This window comes from Ochlerotatus camptorhynchus, unplaced genomic scaffold (assembly GCF_037179485.1).
Source record: "Ochlerotatus camptorhynchus isolate MF236.1 unplaced genomic scaffold, CSIRO-AGI_Acam_v1.1 ptg000150l, whole genome shotgun sequence".
Classification (NCBI taxonomy): Eukaryota; Metazoa; Arthropoda; class Insecta; order Diptera; family Culicidae; genus Ochlerotatus; species Ochlerotatus camptorhynchus.
In genome coordinates this window covers 2,955,308-2,970,854 of record NW_027040640.1, presented here as the reverse complement: position 1 = coordinate 2,970,854, position 15,547 = coordinate 2,955,308, and the positions used below count along the sequence as shown (strand labels likewise).

The following is a 15,547-nucleotide window of genomic DNA, read 5'->3' as shown; positions in this document are numbered from 1 at the left end:
ATTTTGCTGAATTAATGAGTTACTTGCTTGATATGCCGAAGTGAGGGGCTAGGCTGACATTACATCCCGCAACCCTATATTTATAATAGTCACTTCAACGCTCTTGGGTCATTCGGGACTTGTCCAGGGGTGAGATTTCAACTCGTGACTTTGGCGTGAGAGGTATGGACCAAACTGTTTGTAGGTATCTGATGGAAGTTGTTTTCCAGTTATTGCTATATGTGACCATCATCAGGAAAATGGAATAAAATAATCTTGATGAACGTGGGTGTCTTAGTGGAATACCAGTATAAAGAAAGAGTGAAGGATTGGATATATTGGATATTGGATCAAAATATCATGCTTAATATTGATTTTACAAGCCCCTTTGATCTTGTGAGACTATTCACAAAATGTAAAAAATAAGCTGAGAGTTGACTCGACACAAAAACGATTCCGTTGCTCGTAGTTTTCTTAGAAAGAGAAAGTGTAGTTTGCGATCTCTCTTTACTCTTCTCCGATGCATCTGATAAAAGCTACTGACTATTTGAATAAGTAAAGTATCATAAGAGGAAAACACTGTAGAAAACATAGGATTTTGGGGCAAAATAGGCTCCAAACATGTACTTATCACAGCGTGTGCCAATTGAATAAAATTCTGGACATTTTACCCAAAGAAAGTCATACGTTACAATGTGTGGTTTCAGCGGAAGACAATTTCAAGCCTTTTTGTTGCTAAAATCCCCACTGTGCGAAGGCTGGTACGAAACTACCGTTGTCAGCAGTGACAGTAGCTTCAGATTACGTTCCGAAGTAAAGCAAAAATCATGAAACTCAAACTCTCCACGGACTTAAACCTTCAATAACAGACAATCACATGACATGCCAATGCCTTAAATGTTCAAAATGCAACTGTATGACACCAAACACATTATCATGCCCCAGACCAGACTCTAATCCTTCTACCTATAAGAATCACTTTAGGAAGCTTTTTGCACCTTCCACCATAAGTAAATAGCACAAACCCTGCTAAAATGCAGATGCAATTTCAGCTATAAAACGTTCTTAATTATTAATACAATCATTCATATATGGCTTCTGACCTTTTAAAATCCATCTAAACTGAACTATTATTTAGTATAATTATTATTTAGTAGACAGACAAATAATGGTGTTAAACCGCTCGTCTTAATTGGTTAGGAAACCTTCTTGATATGGAATGCAAACATCAGAACCGTGAGCCAAAAGTGCTAATCGATGATGGCGCATCATGAGTAATGTCTGAAGCCCCATCTTCTCGAAGCATTATTCAGCAAAACGTTCAGCATCCATCCTCCTCTATATTATACAATAGGTGTTATAAATCCATACGACCTAGCCGTCGCGATTGTTAGTAGATCGCGTATCGTCGCAACTCGAAGATTGATCACAGCGCGCGAGTGTGTCATACAATGAGGAATCACGGAATTCTTCTGGTGGTGCTAGTTTTGGCCCCGGTTTGCTTGGCCACCCCTGGTGTTGGGGAATTTTTTGAAAAACTATTTGGTGTTTTCAAACCGGAAGGTATCGTCGTGACGGATGCACCGGAGAATGCGACGGATTCTGCGTCCAACGATACGGCAGTTGAGTTTGTGACGGAAACTGTCATTACGGAGCTTGACAATGATACCGAAGTGATCAGTGCAAAGCTGACATCGGTGGTGGTGGAAAGTTTGATCGAGTCCGAGGAGGTTACATCCGAGGCACCGACGGATGAGGATACGATCAGCAGCTCAACTCCATCGCCGACTACCACTGTGGTGTACAAGTTGTTCCATCCTAATGCGACAACTACGGCTTCTCCAACAACGACAACTGCTCCTACTACAGTAAATACGTTCATTACGGAGGCTACGGAAAACACTACGCATCACCTCACGGAATCAACCGCGGAGATTTCAACAAAGACGACTGCTGCTGTGACTACGTCCATTACTACGGCTACGGAAGACACTACGCAGCTCTTCACAGAATCTACCGCGGAGACTACAGCAACCAGCACGATTTCATCTGCTCCAGAAAGCCACGCAGCTGCGCTAGCTCCGTCTTTGGCATCAACCGCCATACTCGACAACGTGCTCTGCAAGACGACCTACAATGCGGTAGCCAACCTGAAGATAACTTCCTGCACGAGTTCAACCACACCAAAAACCCACAGGAAGCGTTCCGCCGATCATAACGTGGAACCGCTTCTGCTGGCCGATACCATCCAGAGCTCCGGCACTCCGGAAGATAATTATCCCTCTAGCAGCGAAATTGGAGATGACGATGGGGATGTTTTCCCTTGGGACGGCAATGGCGAGTATGTGTCGGGGCCAATTAACACCTATGGTTGATCAGCAATGAGGCGAGGCGATAAGAGCGGAAGATTTTCGAGGTTGACTAAGTGAACGTGACACTCATAGGAGTAGGTTTGTCCCATGTGGAATAGACACCATTTTTTGTAAATACGCATCTTCATAAGTAGCAGTGGTGCTGTATGTTTAATTTGGTAGTAAATACAATTAAGCTATTTGAAAATAAAAATTTACATATGACTCACCGGTTTTACAGAGCTTATAGCTCATGTGTATTGCCTAGTGCCAAAAATCTAATATAGTGTCTAATATTCAAAAAAAAAAGTGAGCAAGTCTGTGATCTGACGGTATTTAAAAGGTGGATACCGTAAATAATTACTAAAGTCAGTCATCCGAATTGTCCGTTCTGTCTTAACTTCTGAACACTTATAACGGTAAGCTGAAACCGGTATTATCCTCGGATTAAATTTCGATCAAGAATGTCCAGCTGCCTTGATATCGAAACCAAAGTTAATCAACACGACTCTAAGCAAACAGGGACGATATTAAAAGTTAATCCGAGTTGGAGCTTACCGCCATTAGTGTGTTTGCCGTATTTATCGTCGTAACTCAACAGTACCTGTTGAAAGCGGTCTCCTATAATGCTTGAATTTCTCTTCAGGAGGATTAATTAAACAATTTTAGATTAAGAGTCATGTGAGCCTAAATATTCAATGATGAAAAAAGTGATGTATAAGTGATGGGTTTTGCCTCAAGCCAGTTTCTGACCACTCTTAAGGACCAGCCACATTAGATCTAGATCTGAGGCGTTACAGCAAAACTTTTGCCACCACCTAGTCTGGGTACAAAATCCCGCAGCCACATTAAAATAAAGGACAATTAAAACTAGCCTATCCGATTTCTAAGTGTTTTTCACATCACTACCGGGGTGATTGTTCTGGTCTGGTTTGCAGGGATTGAATCATTGATTCGGACCTCGATTCGGACAGGCATTAGGCTGTGTGCACACTTCCACATCCAGTAGTACACTATTCCACAGGAACTAGGCGAACGTTTGTGATGTTGTTTCAACATGAGAAAACATCAATGACATGACACATGCGCAGGCGAAGAGATAGTACAGCATCGTCTGTAACTTCAAAGATCATGACAATTTCCAACCATGGGTGCCAAACAGTACCAATGAGTGTGCCATTGTGTGTCCTACTGTGTTTTTGGCACACTTTGCACACCAACCCCTTGAGTTTATCATTAGAAAACTATTGAAAACTCACGGCACTATGACCATTGAGGAAACTCTTAGACCAGAAGGTCCCGAAGAAACGTGCTCAACTTTTTGGCCCAGGTACTATGGTACTATCTTCGGTCCCAAGCTAATCGATGCACCCCTCGAAACATAGGAAAATCCACCAACCCCTCATTTTATCTGTCAAACTTTCATAGCTTATCAAAACAAACATATCGTAGTACTAGAATTTCGACTATAATGGGGTACGTTAATCGGTTTGCTTGGGACCAATAGGCTAGTCAAGTAGTGAGCCAATTTAAAATCGTTAGTTTCTACTGGTTGGAAATACTGTCAAATACCCAACAATGGGTATTTTTGGAATCAAGTTGACGTGTAGGGACTGGAAATTTAGGTTTGATGCCACTTTTAAATCCAAGATGGCGGCTTCCAGATACAGAAAAACTTGGAAACCCTGTCAAATACTCCACAATAGAGTATTTTTGAAATCGGAGTGACGTGCTGAGTCCGGAAATCGATGTCTGACGCCATATTGAAACCGAAGATGGCGGCTTCCGGTTTAAGAAAAACATGGAAACTCCTTCATTATTGGTATTTTTGGAATCGGGGTGACGTGTAGGGACCAAAAATCTATGTCTGACGTAATTTTTAAATCCAAGATGGCGGCTTACTGTTAGAGAAAAACTGAAAAATACTGTCAAATACCACTCTATATGAGTATTTTTGAAATCGTGGTGACATGTAGGAACTAGAAATCTATGTCTGATGCCATTTTTAAATCCAAGTTAGCCACTTCTGATTACAGGAAAACAGGGAAATTCTGTCAATATATGGGTATTTTTGGCATAAAGGTGACGTGTAGAGATTCAATTGATTCCTTGATTTGTTTTCCGTCGATCTTCTTTTCCGTGCTGAGCACCAATGCTACCGACGCCAGGGAGGCAGCTTCTACACCTGGACTACCTATCGACCCATCAACTCATGAACCGGGGACCAACGGCTTTACTTCCCTTCCGAAAGAAGGCGTGATCAGAGATGTTATGCCTCAGAACATCCCAGCGGTGCCAACTGGGATTGAACCCAGGCCTGCTGGGGTGTGAGACAATCACGCTTACCACTATACCACGGGTGCCGCTATGTAGAGATCCAATATGTCGGCTGCTGGATACAGAAAAACTTGAAAACACTGTCAAATAACCCACAATATGGGTATTTTTAGAGTCGGGGTGACGTTTAGGAACTGGAAACACATATTTGACGCCCTTTTGAAATTCAAAATGCCGGCTTCCGGATATTGAATTGCCTTTTTGAAATCAAAGATGATGACTTCCGGTAAGAGTAAAACTAGGACATTCTGTCAAATACCTACAATATGGGTAATTTTGGAATCGTGGAGACGTGTAAGTACTGCAAACCAGGGTTGCTTCCACTCACTTGCTATAACAAACTGTTTTTCGGTATAATGAAATCATTAGATGTTATTATATGTTATATTATTATATGTTGTACTAATATGTTAAAAGAAGAGGTTGTAAAGTGTATGTTTAACACATGAAATTTGTCAATTTCGCTTTCAAAGTGTCACAATCTGCGATTTTATGATTCATGTGCGTTCACTCAGAGTGAGCGAGTTAAATATTTTGCCAGTGGGAATTATTCTTTTTAAAAAAGGTCTACAGCTTGGTACTACTAAACTAAGACTGGTTTTTATTGCTACCTTTCAGTTACATTTCGAAGTGCCTACTCAGCTACGATGTCCAATCGATCGCCCTCGTTGTCAACAGTGAAAACTGCTGATGATGGTTGCTGCTTCCTATGCTGCCAAGTTGGCTAACTCCAGGTAGCGACGGCGTTAACTAGCGCTCGCAAGTCGTAAAATTGCTGATTGTGACTATCTGAAAGCAAATTTGACAGGTTTTATGTGTCAAACACTTGCCTTTCAACACAGAACAGAAGGATAAGTGCAAACAAATCGGTGAATCAAAAAGTGGTTCGTTTTTCTGCTCAACAAGCGATGCGTTGTGGTAGCGCTGCACACGGGCTTCTATGTGCACTCACACTATCATAGCATGCTGCCTCTCTCAACTGCAGGTAGAAGATGCCTTCTACCGCTAGGTGCGCTAATGGCCGCCAATGAAGGGTGTAGCCACTTTCTGATCCAAAGTTCCACTTCTGTTCTGTGCTTTCAACCTGTTCTTGTATCTAGCAAGTACAAAATATCATTATCATATCTAATGATTTAAAAATTCCGAAAATAATTTTTTTTATTGTAAATGAGTGGAAGCAAGCCTGCTCTTGTCTGACGCCATTTTGAAGTTCAAGATGGCGGCTTCCGGTTGGATAAAAACTGAAAAAATACTATTAAATACCCCACAATATGGGTATTTTTGGAATCTGGGTGACGTGTAGGGACCGGAAACCCATGTATGACGCCATTTAGAAATTCAAGATGAGGGCTTCCGGTAAGAAAAAAAAACTTGTAAATACTGTCAACTCTCCACAACTCGATGTCCACTAACTCGATATCGAGTTATGGACCTTAAAGAAGTTATTGGTTCTCAAAATGGCGTCAGACATAGATTTCCTGTTCCTACACGTCACCCTGATTAAAAAATATCCATATTGGGGGTTATTTGATAGTATTTTTCAGTTTGTCTGTAACCGGAAGCCACCATCTTGAATTTCAAAATATATTCAGACATGGGTCTCTTCTACACCCCGATTCCAAAAATAACCATATTGTGGACAATTTGACAATCTCCCAGTTTTTCTGTGACCGGAAGCCACCATCTTGAATTAAAAAATGGCGTCAGACGTAGATTTCTCCCTACACATCACCCTAGTGCCAACAATACCCATATTACTCACAATATGGATATTTTTGGCACTAGGGTGACGTGTTAGGCAGTATTTCCCAGTTTTTCCCTAACCGGAAGCCGCTATCTTGGAATTCAAAATGGCGTTTAAAATCGATTTCCGGCTCCTACAGGTCACAAATTAACGATAAACCGCGTAAGTTGATGACCACTTTTTTCTGGGAAACTTATGTTAAGCAAACTACAATTAAGTAAAACTAGAAAGTTTAATTCCGTTAATTTTTTACCCACTTCCTACCACTGCCCGAGAGCTTCAAATTTGAGAAAAAAAAATCGCTCACGATATGTTGATGTTATTCTGTTGGTGATCTGTAAAACATAACTGGTACCTCTATTTATGCATGTATGCATTTATGCGATTAACATGCGAAGTCCATCCTTTATTACATATTCTGCACAAAAGATACTTTCTGCTCCGCCCCATTCATAAAACAAAACGGCGGGAAATCCTGTCAGGGGCGAGGCTTAGAAAGTATTTTTGTGCAGAATTTGTATAGAAGGATCCCAACGAACAATTTGAGTTGATCAACAGCTGAATAAGCCACTTTTTAGCTGTATAAGCTTATTTTTGTCTGAATAAGCTCTTATTTAACATTCAATGTGTGTTGAGATGTCGGATGTTAACCTAAATGCATATACCGTGCATCATAAAAAAAGAAGCGCGTGAGGAAGTTGAACCGGTAGATGTATCTCTTAGTGGAAGTGAATAATCACTGAGATTATTTTTAATATAGTAGTTTTTGGTAGTACACTTACCGTTCTAACTTGCCCCGATGTACCTTAACTATGATGCTTACTATTAAAGAATTAAACAGGTGGAGAACCTGAATACGAGGAAACCAAACATTTGATTTGAGAAAAGTCACAGTATTCAATTTTGCATCATTCTACGAACTAATTTTATGTTAGGATTGTCCTCCAACTTGGAGAACAAAGAGGTGCTTAATGTATTTATGATGGTTTAACCCCATCCTCCTCTACTTCACTGACATATGAACCAACATTTTGTTCAATTTTGAAAGTACCGTCTTCTGATAGGGAAAACAACTGCCTGTTGCGTTATCATAAAATGAAACCTTCACTCTCTTCGCTGCTTCAGATTCCTAATTTAAAACTAATGATGGAGCTACTGAAAAAGCGCATTTTTTTTGGAATTTTTTTATTCCACAACATGCATGGTGTTTTTGTGTACTATACTGAGATGCAAATCAACAAAAATATGTGACAAAATAGTATCAGTTTCTTTTGTAGTCGATGTCGATGTCGAATTTAGTGCACATTGACCACAGCAAAATAGCTCAACATTGATCAACCCAATGTAGTTCTGAAGGGAAAATTCTGTCAATTCTTAAGCATTACATTAAATTTAAACACATTATCTTATGCGTAATATGAACGGTGGTCTGAATATGTTAACATGAATTGTCACGAGTTTTGAACCATAACCGAAACATTGAAATACCTGAAAAAAATAAGATAAAGTATAATAGTCAAAAATGCATGACATACACCATTTTTGCATAGTTCTACGTCATACTGCGGTCGTGTCTAGGACACGATTTAATTTTTTTAATCTTTTTTGTTTCGTTTTCTGTCTACGCTTCTTGTTGGTGTTCTATACCTGCAAAAGCTTTTTATTTATAGCATTGTAGAACGACTCACACACTTGCCACGATTCTCTCCAATACCCGTTCAGCAAAAAAGCATACGAAATCGAGTATACGAGGAGATGAGTGCTTTTTATTTGCTTTTAGTCTATTCATATTCCGAAGCATGGAGAGAGAAGTGTAGAAAGCACAGGTCTGATAGTCTCAAAGTTCGTAATTCGAGTCCAACCGGCAAACTTTTTCTATTTTTTTTCCTTTCTCTATTTTCTCGCATTGGATCGCAGCTCGGTGTATCGCATCCTCCGATGATGAATCCCTCTTAATTGTAAGCAAATCTTACATCCCCTGGTTTTGGTGTGGCAGTTGCAATATGATTTGAAATTTTAACGCCTCCAGAAACATATTTTTTACTCCAGATTCACCATTGCTTCAACGTAGATTAACACGGTAGTGAGAAAATTCCGAACTTCTGTCCATCAATCATTAGGTCTTGATCTACTGAACAACTTTGCCCAAGACAGTAACCTTCTATATGTCCAGGATCGCCAGATATTCCATGTTGGTCCCTATTAGTTCAAATCCCATATGCTACGTGTACTCCATTTACGCGATTCCCTCGCGTAACCGGAATCATTCGAGACCAACGTAAATGGAATAATTCCATTTACGTTGGTCTCGAATCGCTCATTATTCGTGTAGACCAAGTTCGCGTTCTTCGGGGGGAGAGTGTAGTCTTGAGTAGGAGTTTGTTTTGGTGGAGGCAGTACCAAATTTGTCTCGAGAAAATGTCTGTTCCGTAGCATTATAATCGTATTATTTTGATGATAGTGTTAATATCATACCAAGGACTGAAACTAATAATAAACGGAAGCGCCAATGGAGATTAGATAAATACAAGAACAGCAATCCAGATAAGTTCCCTTGGAGCTTCTTTTTTACATAAGGTTTGATGCATATATTATGTCACGCTCTAAGGGGGGAGAGGGGGTCTAATATTTTGTGACAAGCAATGCATTAGGTATAGGAAAAACGTCACGATAGGGGGGAGGGGGTATTTTTTTGCTCGATTTAGCGTGACATAATTAATGCATGGGCCCTAATTAAGTTGTCATCAAACTTCCGGATTGTTGCTCGTCTGATTGTTAAGCAATTGCTAGGAATCCTCGCCTAGGGTTGATGATGTGTATGGCAAGGATATCCTTATATTTTTAATGCCGGTTATAAACGTTCTTGAAATGTTTTGTTACTTCTATTTAGCAGATCTGTTACGACTGGATGAAACTGGATCAATCGATAGATATTTGTGGTGCATTATTTGTGGAAGACGTGACGATGCTACGTGTTGTAAATCTAAAACTTGTACCTCTCATTGGGCAGGGCTACCAGCTAAAAAAGTTTCGCAGACCTCCAGACCTGGTGGACAATAAAGAAGGCAGGGAAGATCACTTTTCGAGATCTACTGAGAAGCAGTGTTGGGCATAAACGTTCAGGAATGATGTATCGAATGCTGCAAAACATTAAAGCTTATTCTTTATAAAAAAAAACTAAGTCAATTGTAACACAAAGATGTGGGTTTTCTTCAACTAAACTGTAGTTTCATAGTAAGACGAGTAATGCTTAAAGCAACAACAGCACTTAATAAAACATTGAATTTCATGAGTCATTTTTAGAGGAAGATGGTTTTTTATTTCTAGTAGCTTTGGTGTGACCATTTATCTAATAATATGAAGGGTTCAGAAGGAATCGGTGCAAGTGACAAACAAAAAAGTTTACAAATTGCACCTATTTATGTCTTACCTCGTCATATAGCTGAACATTGTTGGGAATGTCTTAACATGGCCGTGAGAATACAAAGGGAAAGTCGACGAAGAGAATATGTCAATGTTAATTAGGAGTTTATGGTTGACGCATATGGGTCATATATTAAAATTAATTTTGTGTGCTTCTGAATCATGTCTGAAAGAGATGTATACTCCCAAGTAAATCGATTAACGTACCCCATTCTAGTAAAACACTATGTTTGTTTTGATTCGCTATGAAAGTTTGACAGATAAAATGAGAGGTTCGTGGATTTTCATATGTTTCGAGGGGTGCATCGATTAGCTTGGGACCGAAGATAGTACCAGAGCTGAGCCGAAAAGTTGAGCACGTTTCTTCGGGATCTACTAGTCTTAGAGTTACCTCTATGTGCGTACCACGACTGACTTCCCATCGACATAATTGAAAATTAATTTATAATTCACAGTTATGCAATGGATTCCTCTGTTTTAAACTTGACAACCATAGATTTTTCCTCCGCTATACGGTATGTAGCGATCATCTGAGTAGGATCCGCGTCTAGTGTTTTCACAAAGGTCGCAATTTTGTTCACTGACGGTTTTTTACAACTAGCTGTGAAGCTGAATCTAACAGTCAGTGTTACTTTCACCGACATTTCCAGTTGTTTGCTTCCAACGGGTCGAATATAAGCTCATCTCGCAAACTAACAACACAATCCGATAGAGGAGCGATTCCTCTAGCAGTTTATATAGTTTGTTTGCGAAATTGATGATTACAGCCATTGTTTACAAAAGCGGTTACGCTCAAATCTCAAAGTATTCCGGAGGTACTTCACTTTTTGTTTACTCTGCCATTTACTTCAAAATTTAAAAATAATCGGTATTTGAATCAGAATGGTACACATTTAAGATAATATGGAAATTCTCATTATTCTCTACCGAAGACATTCAAAATTCCAACTCAAAATGATCAACATGTTTGTGCTAGTTTGTGATGTCTAGATTGAATATGCAGACAACTAGACAATCATGATATGTTACTGTTTCTTGATGCAACCCGGGTAGAGGGGAATAGCAAAACCAGAATAAAATAAGATCAAACTTTACTAGCAATATCTTATTATGAAGCTTATGTCAGAGGACGACTTGAGGGTAAAACATACCCTATGCGTGATAATGTTTGCACCATCGTACAAATAAGGTTCCCGTTTCACCTGTGCATACAATGCCTTGGTTTTCTTTGCATGCACGTAACCTATAGCTCATACCGTAGTAGGCTGTGTATAAAAGAAAATGATTTACTTACACAGAGAAAAAAAATACCCTAAATTTAAGTTCTTTTTACTTAATCTTGGGTAATTTTGACGTTTGCATCGCACTCTCACTTTTTGTTGTTGTCAAGAACGGAACGAGAGATTTGACTTTCTCATGACTATCGTTCAATAAGCTACTAGCAACAATCAATACTTAACTAACGATTTTAAATTGGCTCACCACTTTAGTAGCCTATTGGTCCCATGCAAACGATTAACGTACCCTATTCTAGTCGAAATTCTAGTACTACGCAATGTTTGTTTTGATTCGCTATGAAAGTTTGACAGATAAAATGAGGGGTTCGTGGATTTTCCTATGTTTCGAGGGGTGATTCGACAAGCTTGGGACCGAAGATAGTACCAGAGGTGAGCCAAAAAGTTGAACACGTTTCTTCGGGACCTACTTGTCTTAGAGTTACCTCTATGCTACTAGTGAGTATATGAGATATTTTCAAATTTGAGTCAATTGAACTTAATTTTGGGTAGAAAATACACACAGCTCGGGTTCCGAGGGTTATCGCTGCTATAAAAAGGAAGATTCGGGTGAATCCAGTGCGTTCAATAAGGAAAATGGCAAAGGAACACGGGATCAGTGACCCTTACGGCACGGAAGATCGTAAAGGAAGATTCCGGGGCGAAGTCGAGGGCACGAAAAAAACTCACATGATTACCAACCGCATCCTGGAGCTACGAGTCGAACGATGCAAGAAAATCTTGAACTTTTTTAAGCGAAAAAATCCGGTAATCCTGTTCACCGACGATAGCATGTTGACCGTCGATCCCGTATCAAATTCCAAAGCCGACCGGTATATTAGTTCTCTTCCGGTAAAAGACGTGGCCGACGAGCACAAGGATGTGTATCTGACCAAGCATCCTGCTAGCATTATGGTGTTTGGATTGATGGCTTCCGATGGCAAAAAATGGACCCGGTGTTCATTCCAGAAGGCGACAAGGTCAACAAGGAGGTCTACATCTGGATTTTAAGTAAGTATGTTCTTCCGTGGATCAAAGAACAGGTCCGAAGCCAAATGTTGTATTGCAACAAGATGGGACTCCGTGCCACACCTCGAACCGCACTCAGAAGTGGTTGCAGGAACATCTTCCGTTCTGGGCGAAGGATATGTGGCCGCCATCCAGCCCCGATCTTAATCCATTGGATTACTCAATATGGCGCGTCATGAAGACCAAGGCCTGTTCTAAACGCCACCTGAGTACAGCAAGCCTCAGACAAACATTGACCCGTACCGGGAGAGAAATGGATACATACTAAATTATAGAACCTGCCGTGCATTCCGGAAGCGTGTGGAGGCTGTAATTGCAGCAAGTTGAAACTCGATCGATGATTAACATAGTTTAAGACTCTGAGAAACATCCCCCCTTTGAATAAATAAAAAAAACTCGAAACCGAAATTTTTGAGAATTTTTTTAATTTTGACATTGCTTAATGGTGCAAACATTATCACGCATACGGTAGAACTGTTTCCGCACATGAGCAAATTGGTGATCATCTCTTTTTGCGGTGGTGGCGGTGGGAGATACCCCTTACCATCCCTCCCCAATAGGGGAGTTCGGTAAAGGAGATGATCATCCCTATTCGTGTCACCTTTGCTCGCTTTCTACTTTCTATATACAATTTTTACACTGCAATACTATAACGGAACTATCAACTCTATGCTTTCATCTCCTCATCTATCGTATAAAATGACCACTTTAAGTCTGATATCTGACGTTAAGCATCTCCAACTATGTAAATCGTTATGGGTGAAATGGAGTAGGTGATACAAACATGATTAATTAAAGCTTATTATGATGTTATTGGTAAGTTGTGCGCTATAATAAGTTAAAAGCTTATTCTGCTATCACAGCATCATTTGCTATTGATATGATATTTTGGTATCTTGAATACAAGAGCTAATTTTGATCTGACACCAGAATATGCTTTTAATGTGTCATTTAATTGATTAATTTAAAGAACATACAAATAACTTGATGAGATATAATAGCAAAATTTTATATTAATTTGCTACAACTTTTGATATTCTTTAGATAGGGCAACATAGGGACTATATTATTACTCAATTATGGTTCCATATTATTTTCGATATGTTACCAACTTATATCAATCAAACTAATAGCAATTTTTGATACTAAAACTTGCTATTGATTTGATATTCTCGTCTACTCGGGAAACGCTGATTTGGAACAACATAAACATCTCGGATTGTCAACAATCGCTAAATGCAAAACAACAATGCTCCATAGATTTCCGGTCGAACCACGCACCCGCAGTAACTATCATATCGGAATTATAAATTGATATAATCTTCAAAACGGCAAACCGCCTTCGACTGGATCGATTCCTCATCAACCTGCTACATGGTGTTTCCATCTTCTTATTATTCAAAGAAATTTACACCGGGAACAAAACAAATTTTAAATCACTGCCCATCGAGTTGCGTAGTTGCCCTTTCCAAGGTGATTCGGTTGGGGTGGACTATAAAAAAGACTATTCACCCCCATCGGCTCCTCAGTTTGTTCTAATCAACAATCGTCTCGGTATATAAAATCATGTCAATCAACGTAAATCGTAAACGTAAAAATCAAATCAATCAACGTAAATCATGAAGTGGCACGTGCTGTTGCTGATGATGGCGGCCTTGCTTGCCTTCGTTACAGCCGATGCTGGGAAATTGTTCGGCAAGCTGTCCAAAGCCTACAAGGCTGCCGGAGAAAGTGACGCCATGGGTGCGGAAATGGCCAAAGGACAGCCTGAAATTATGGCAACCGGTGATGATGATGATGGAAGGGTGATGGAACCCACGAAGGAGCAATCGCCACCGATGGAACATCGCTACAACCCATTCTTCGGTAATCCCTACACCAAGGTGACATCATACGGACCTGGGTGGTATCCATCGTATGGTGGCATGACGTACGACGAGAATCGTATGCAAATTGATGTCAACCATCCGAATATGAGGGTGAATATGGATGGGAATCTTCACCAGAATGTCGTGCCATAGATGAAGATAGAGTGGATTGTGTCAAAATGTGGTGCTACTATTAGTGATAAGTCTGTAAATATTATGCCAATTTGCTAAAAATGTCAGACCCTTTAAAACGATAATTTTGCAGTTAACTATTTTTAAGAAAATCTGGAAATGCAGGTCGATTATCAATGTAATTTTGTTTTTATAAATTATATACTTTTAATGATAATGTTAATATATTAACAAGAAATAAATTTAGTATCTACTGCCAACTTCAACGCTTTTAGATTCAATTATGATTACTATTTTGGACTTTCTTGTCTGCAAGCTGAGTTTTACGAACCATTTTTAGAGTTGCAGAACGTACATGGCCACTGAGAATAACTCATAGAGAGAGTCACTTCTACTCAGCTTTTTGAGAAGTTTCTAAAAACTGCAGTTCGCTGAGTTCCTGCAGTTTTTTTTTTTAATTTCTCCATACCTCTGAGAAGAAGTGACTCTCTCTCTCTCTGAGTTATTCTCAGTGGCCGTGTATATGCATTTGAAAAAAAAACTTTCAATCCAAGCTAAAACATCTCTTTTTCTGTCCTTAAGCAAGCACCACACGGGCAAAAGCATTGACATTCATATTGATGCTAATATAAAGCGCCCATTACACATATCAATATAATGACAATAAATACTGACAATTTTATGGAAAAGGAGAAATTTATGACGATGATTGATTACAAGTATTGACGAAAAGCTGATTTTCACTTCACTTTGTCAATACTCAGAATATATTGACAACAAACCGTCAATTTCGCCATCAATATCATCAATATCCGAATATTGACAATATTAATGGCAATACGTTAGAAGCCTTTACTAAAGTCAATATTACTACACTATAATATTTCCCCACACAAGAAACATGGATCAGCGAAAGAAAGTGTATTTCGCGTTAATGTTTGCACTCGGGTCCAAACAGAAACGTCGTGTAAAGAAAATACTAGCTATATACACTGAATTCGGATCACCGATGTCGGTAAATTTTTCCAGCTTTTTGAACAGCTGAAAACATCGGTAAAATTTCAAATGGCCGTTACTCTTGCTTCTTCTTCTTCTCTTTAGCATATCAAGCTTATTTGTGATCGCATATTAGTTTATCGCGTGCTCTTCACATAGTGTTCTAAATGCACTTCCACAGTTATTAATTGAGAGCTTTCGATGCAAATACCAATGCATCAATTTGTATATTGTGATATTCTATGCCCAGGGTAGTCGAGAAAATTTCCAACCCGAAAGATTCCCTCGACCGGACCGGGAATCGAACCCGCTGCCTCCGGATTTGTAATACCGTGCCTTTACTGACTAAGCTATGAGGCCTAGGTATTCGTAACAAATCAATAAAATCACAAAATTAATTTTTTTATGAAATGG

At 39.4% G+C, this 15,547-nt stretch overlaps 1 protein-coding gene across 1 annotated transcript; it reads left to right on the top strand.

Moving 5' to 3' along the window:
* The first annotated feature begins 1,328 nt into the window (after positions 1–1,328).
* Positions 1,329–2,570, top strand: LOC135701132 (uncharacterized). The gene has a single exon (XM_065221833.1). The coding sequence runs from the start codon at positions 1,431–1,433 to the stop codon at positions 2,352–2,354; it is 924 nt and encodes a 307-aa protein (XP_065077905.1). The 5' UTR covers positions 1,329–1,430; the 3' UTR covers positions 2,355–2,570.
* The last annotated feature ends 12,977 nt before the right edge of the window (positions 2,571–15,547 follow it).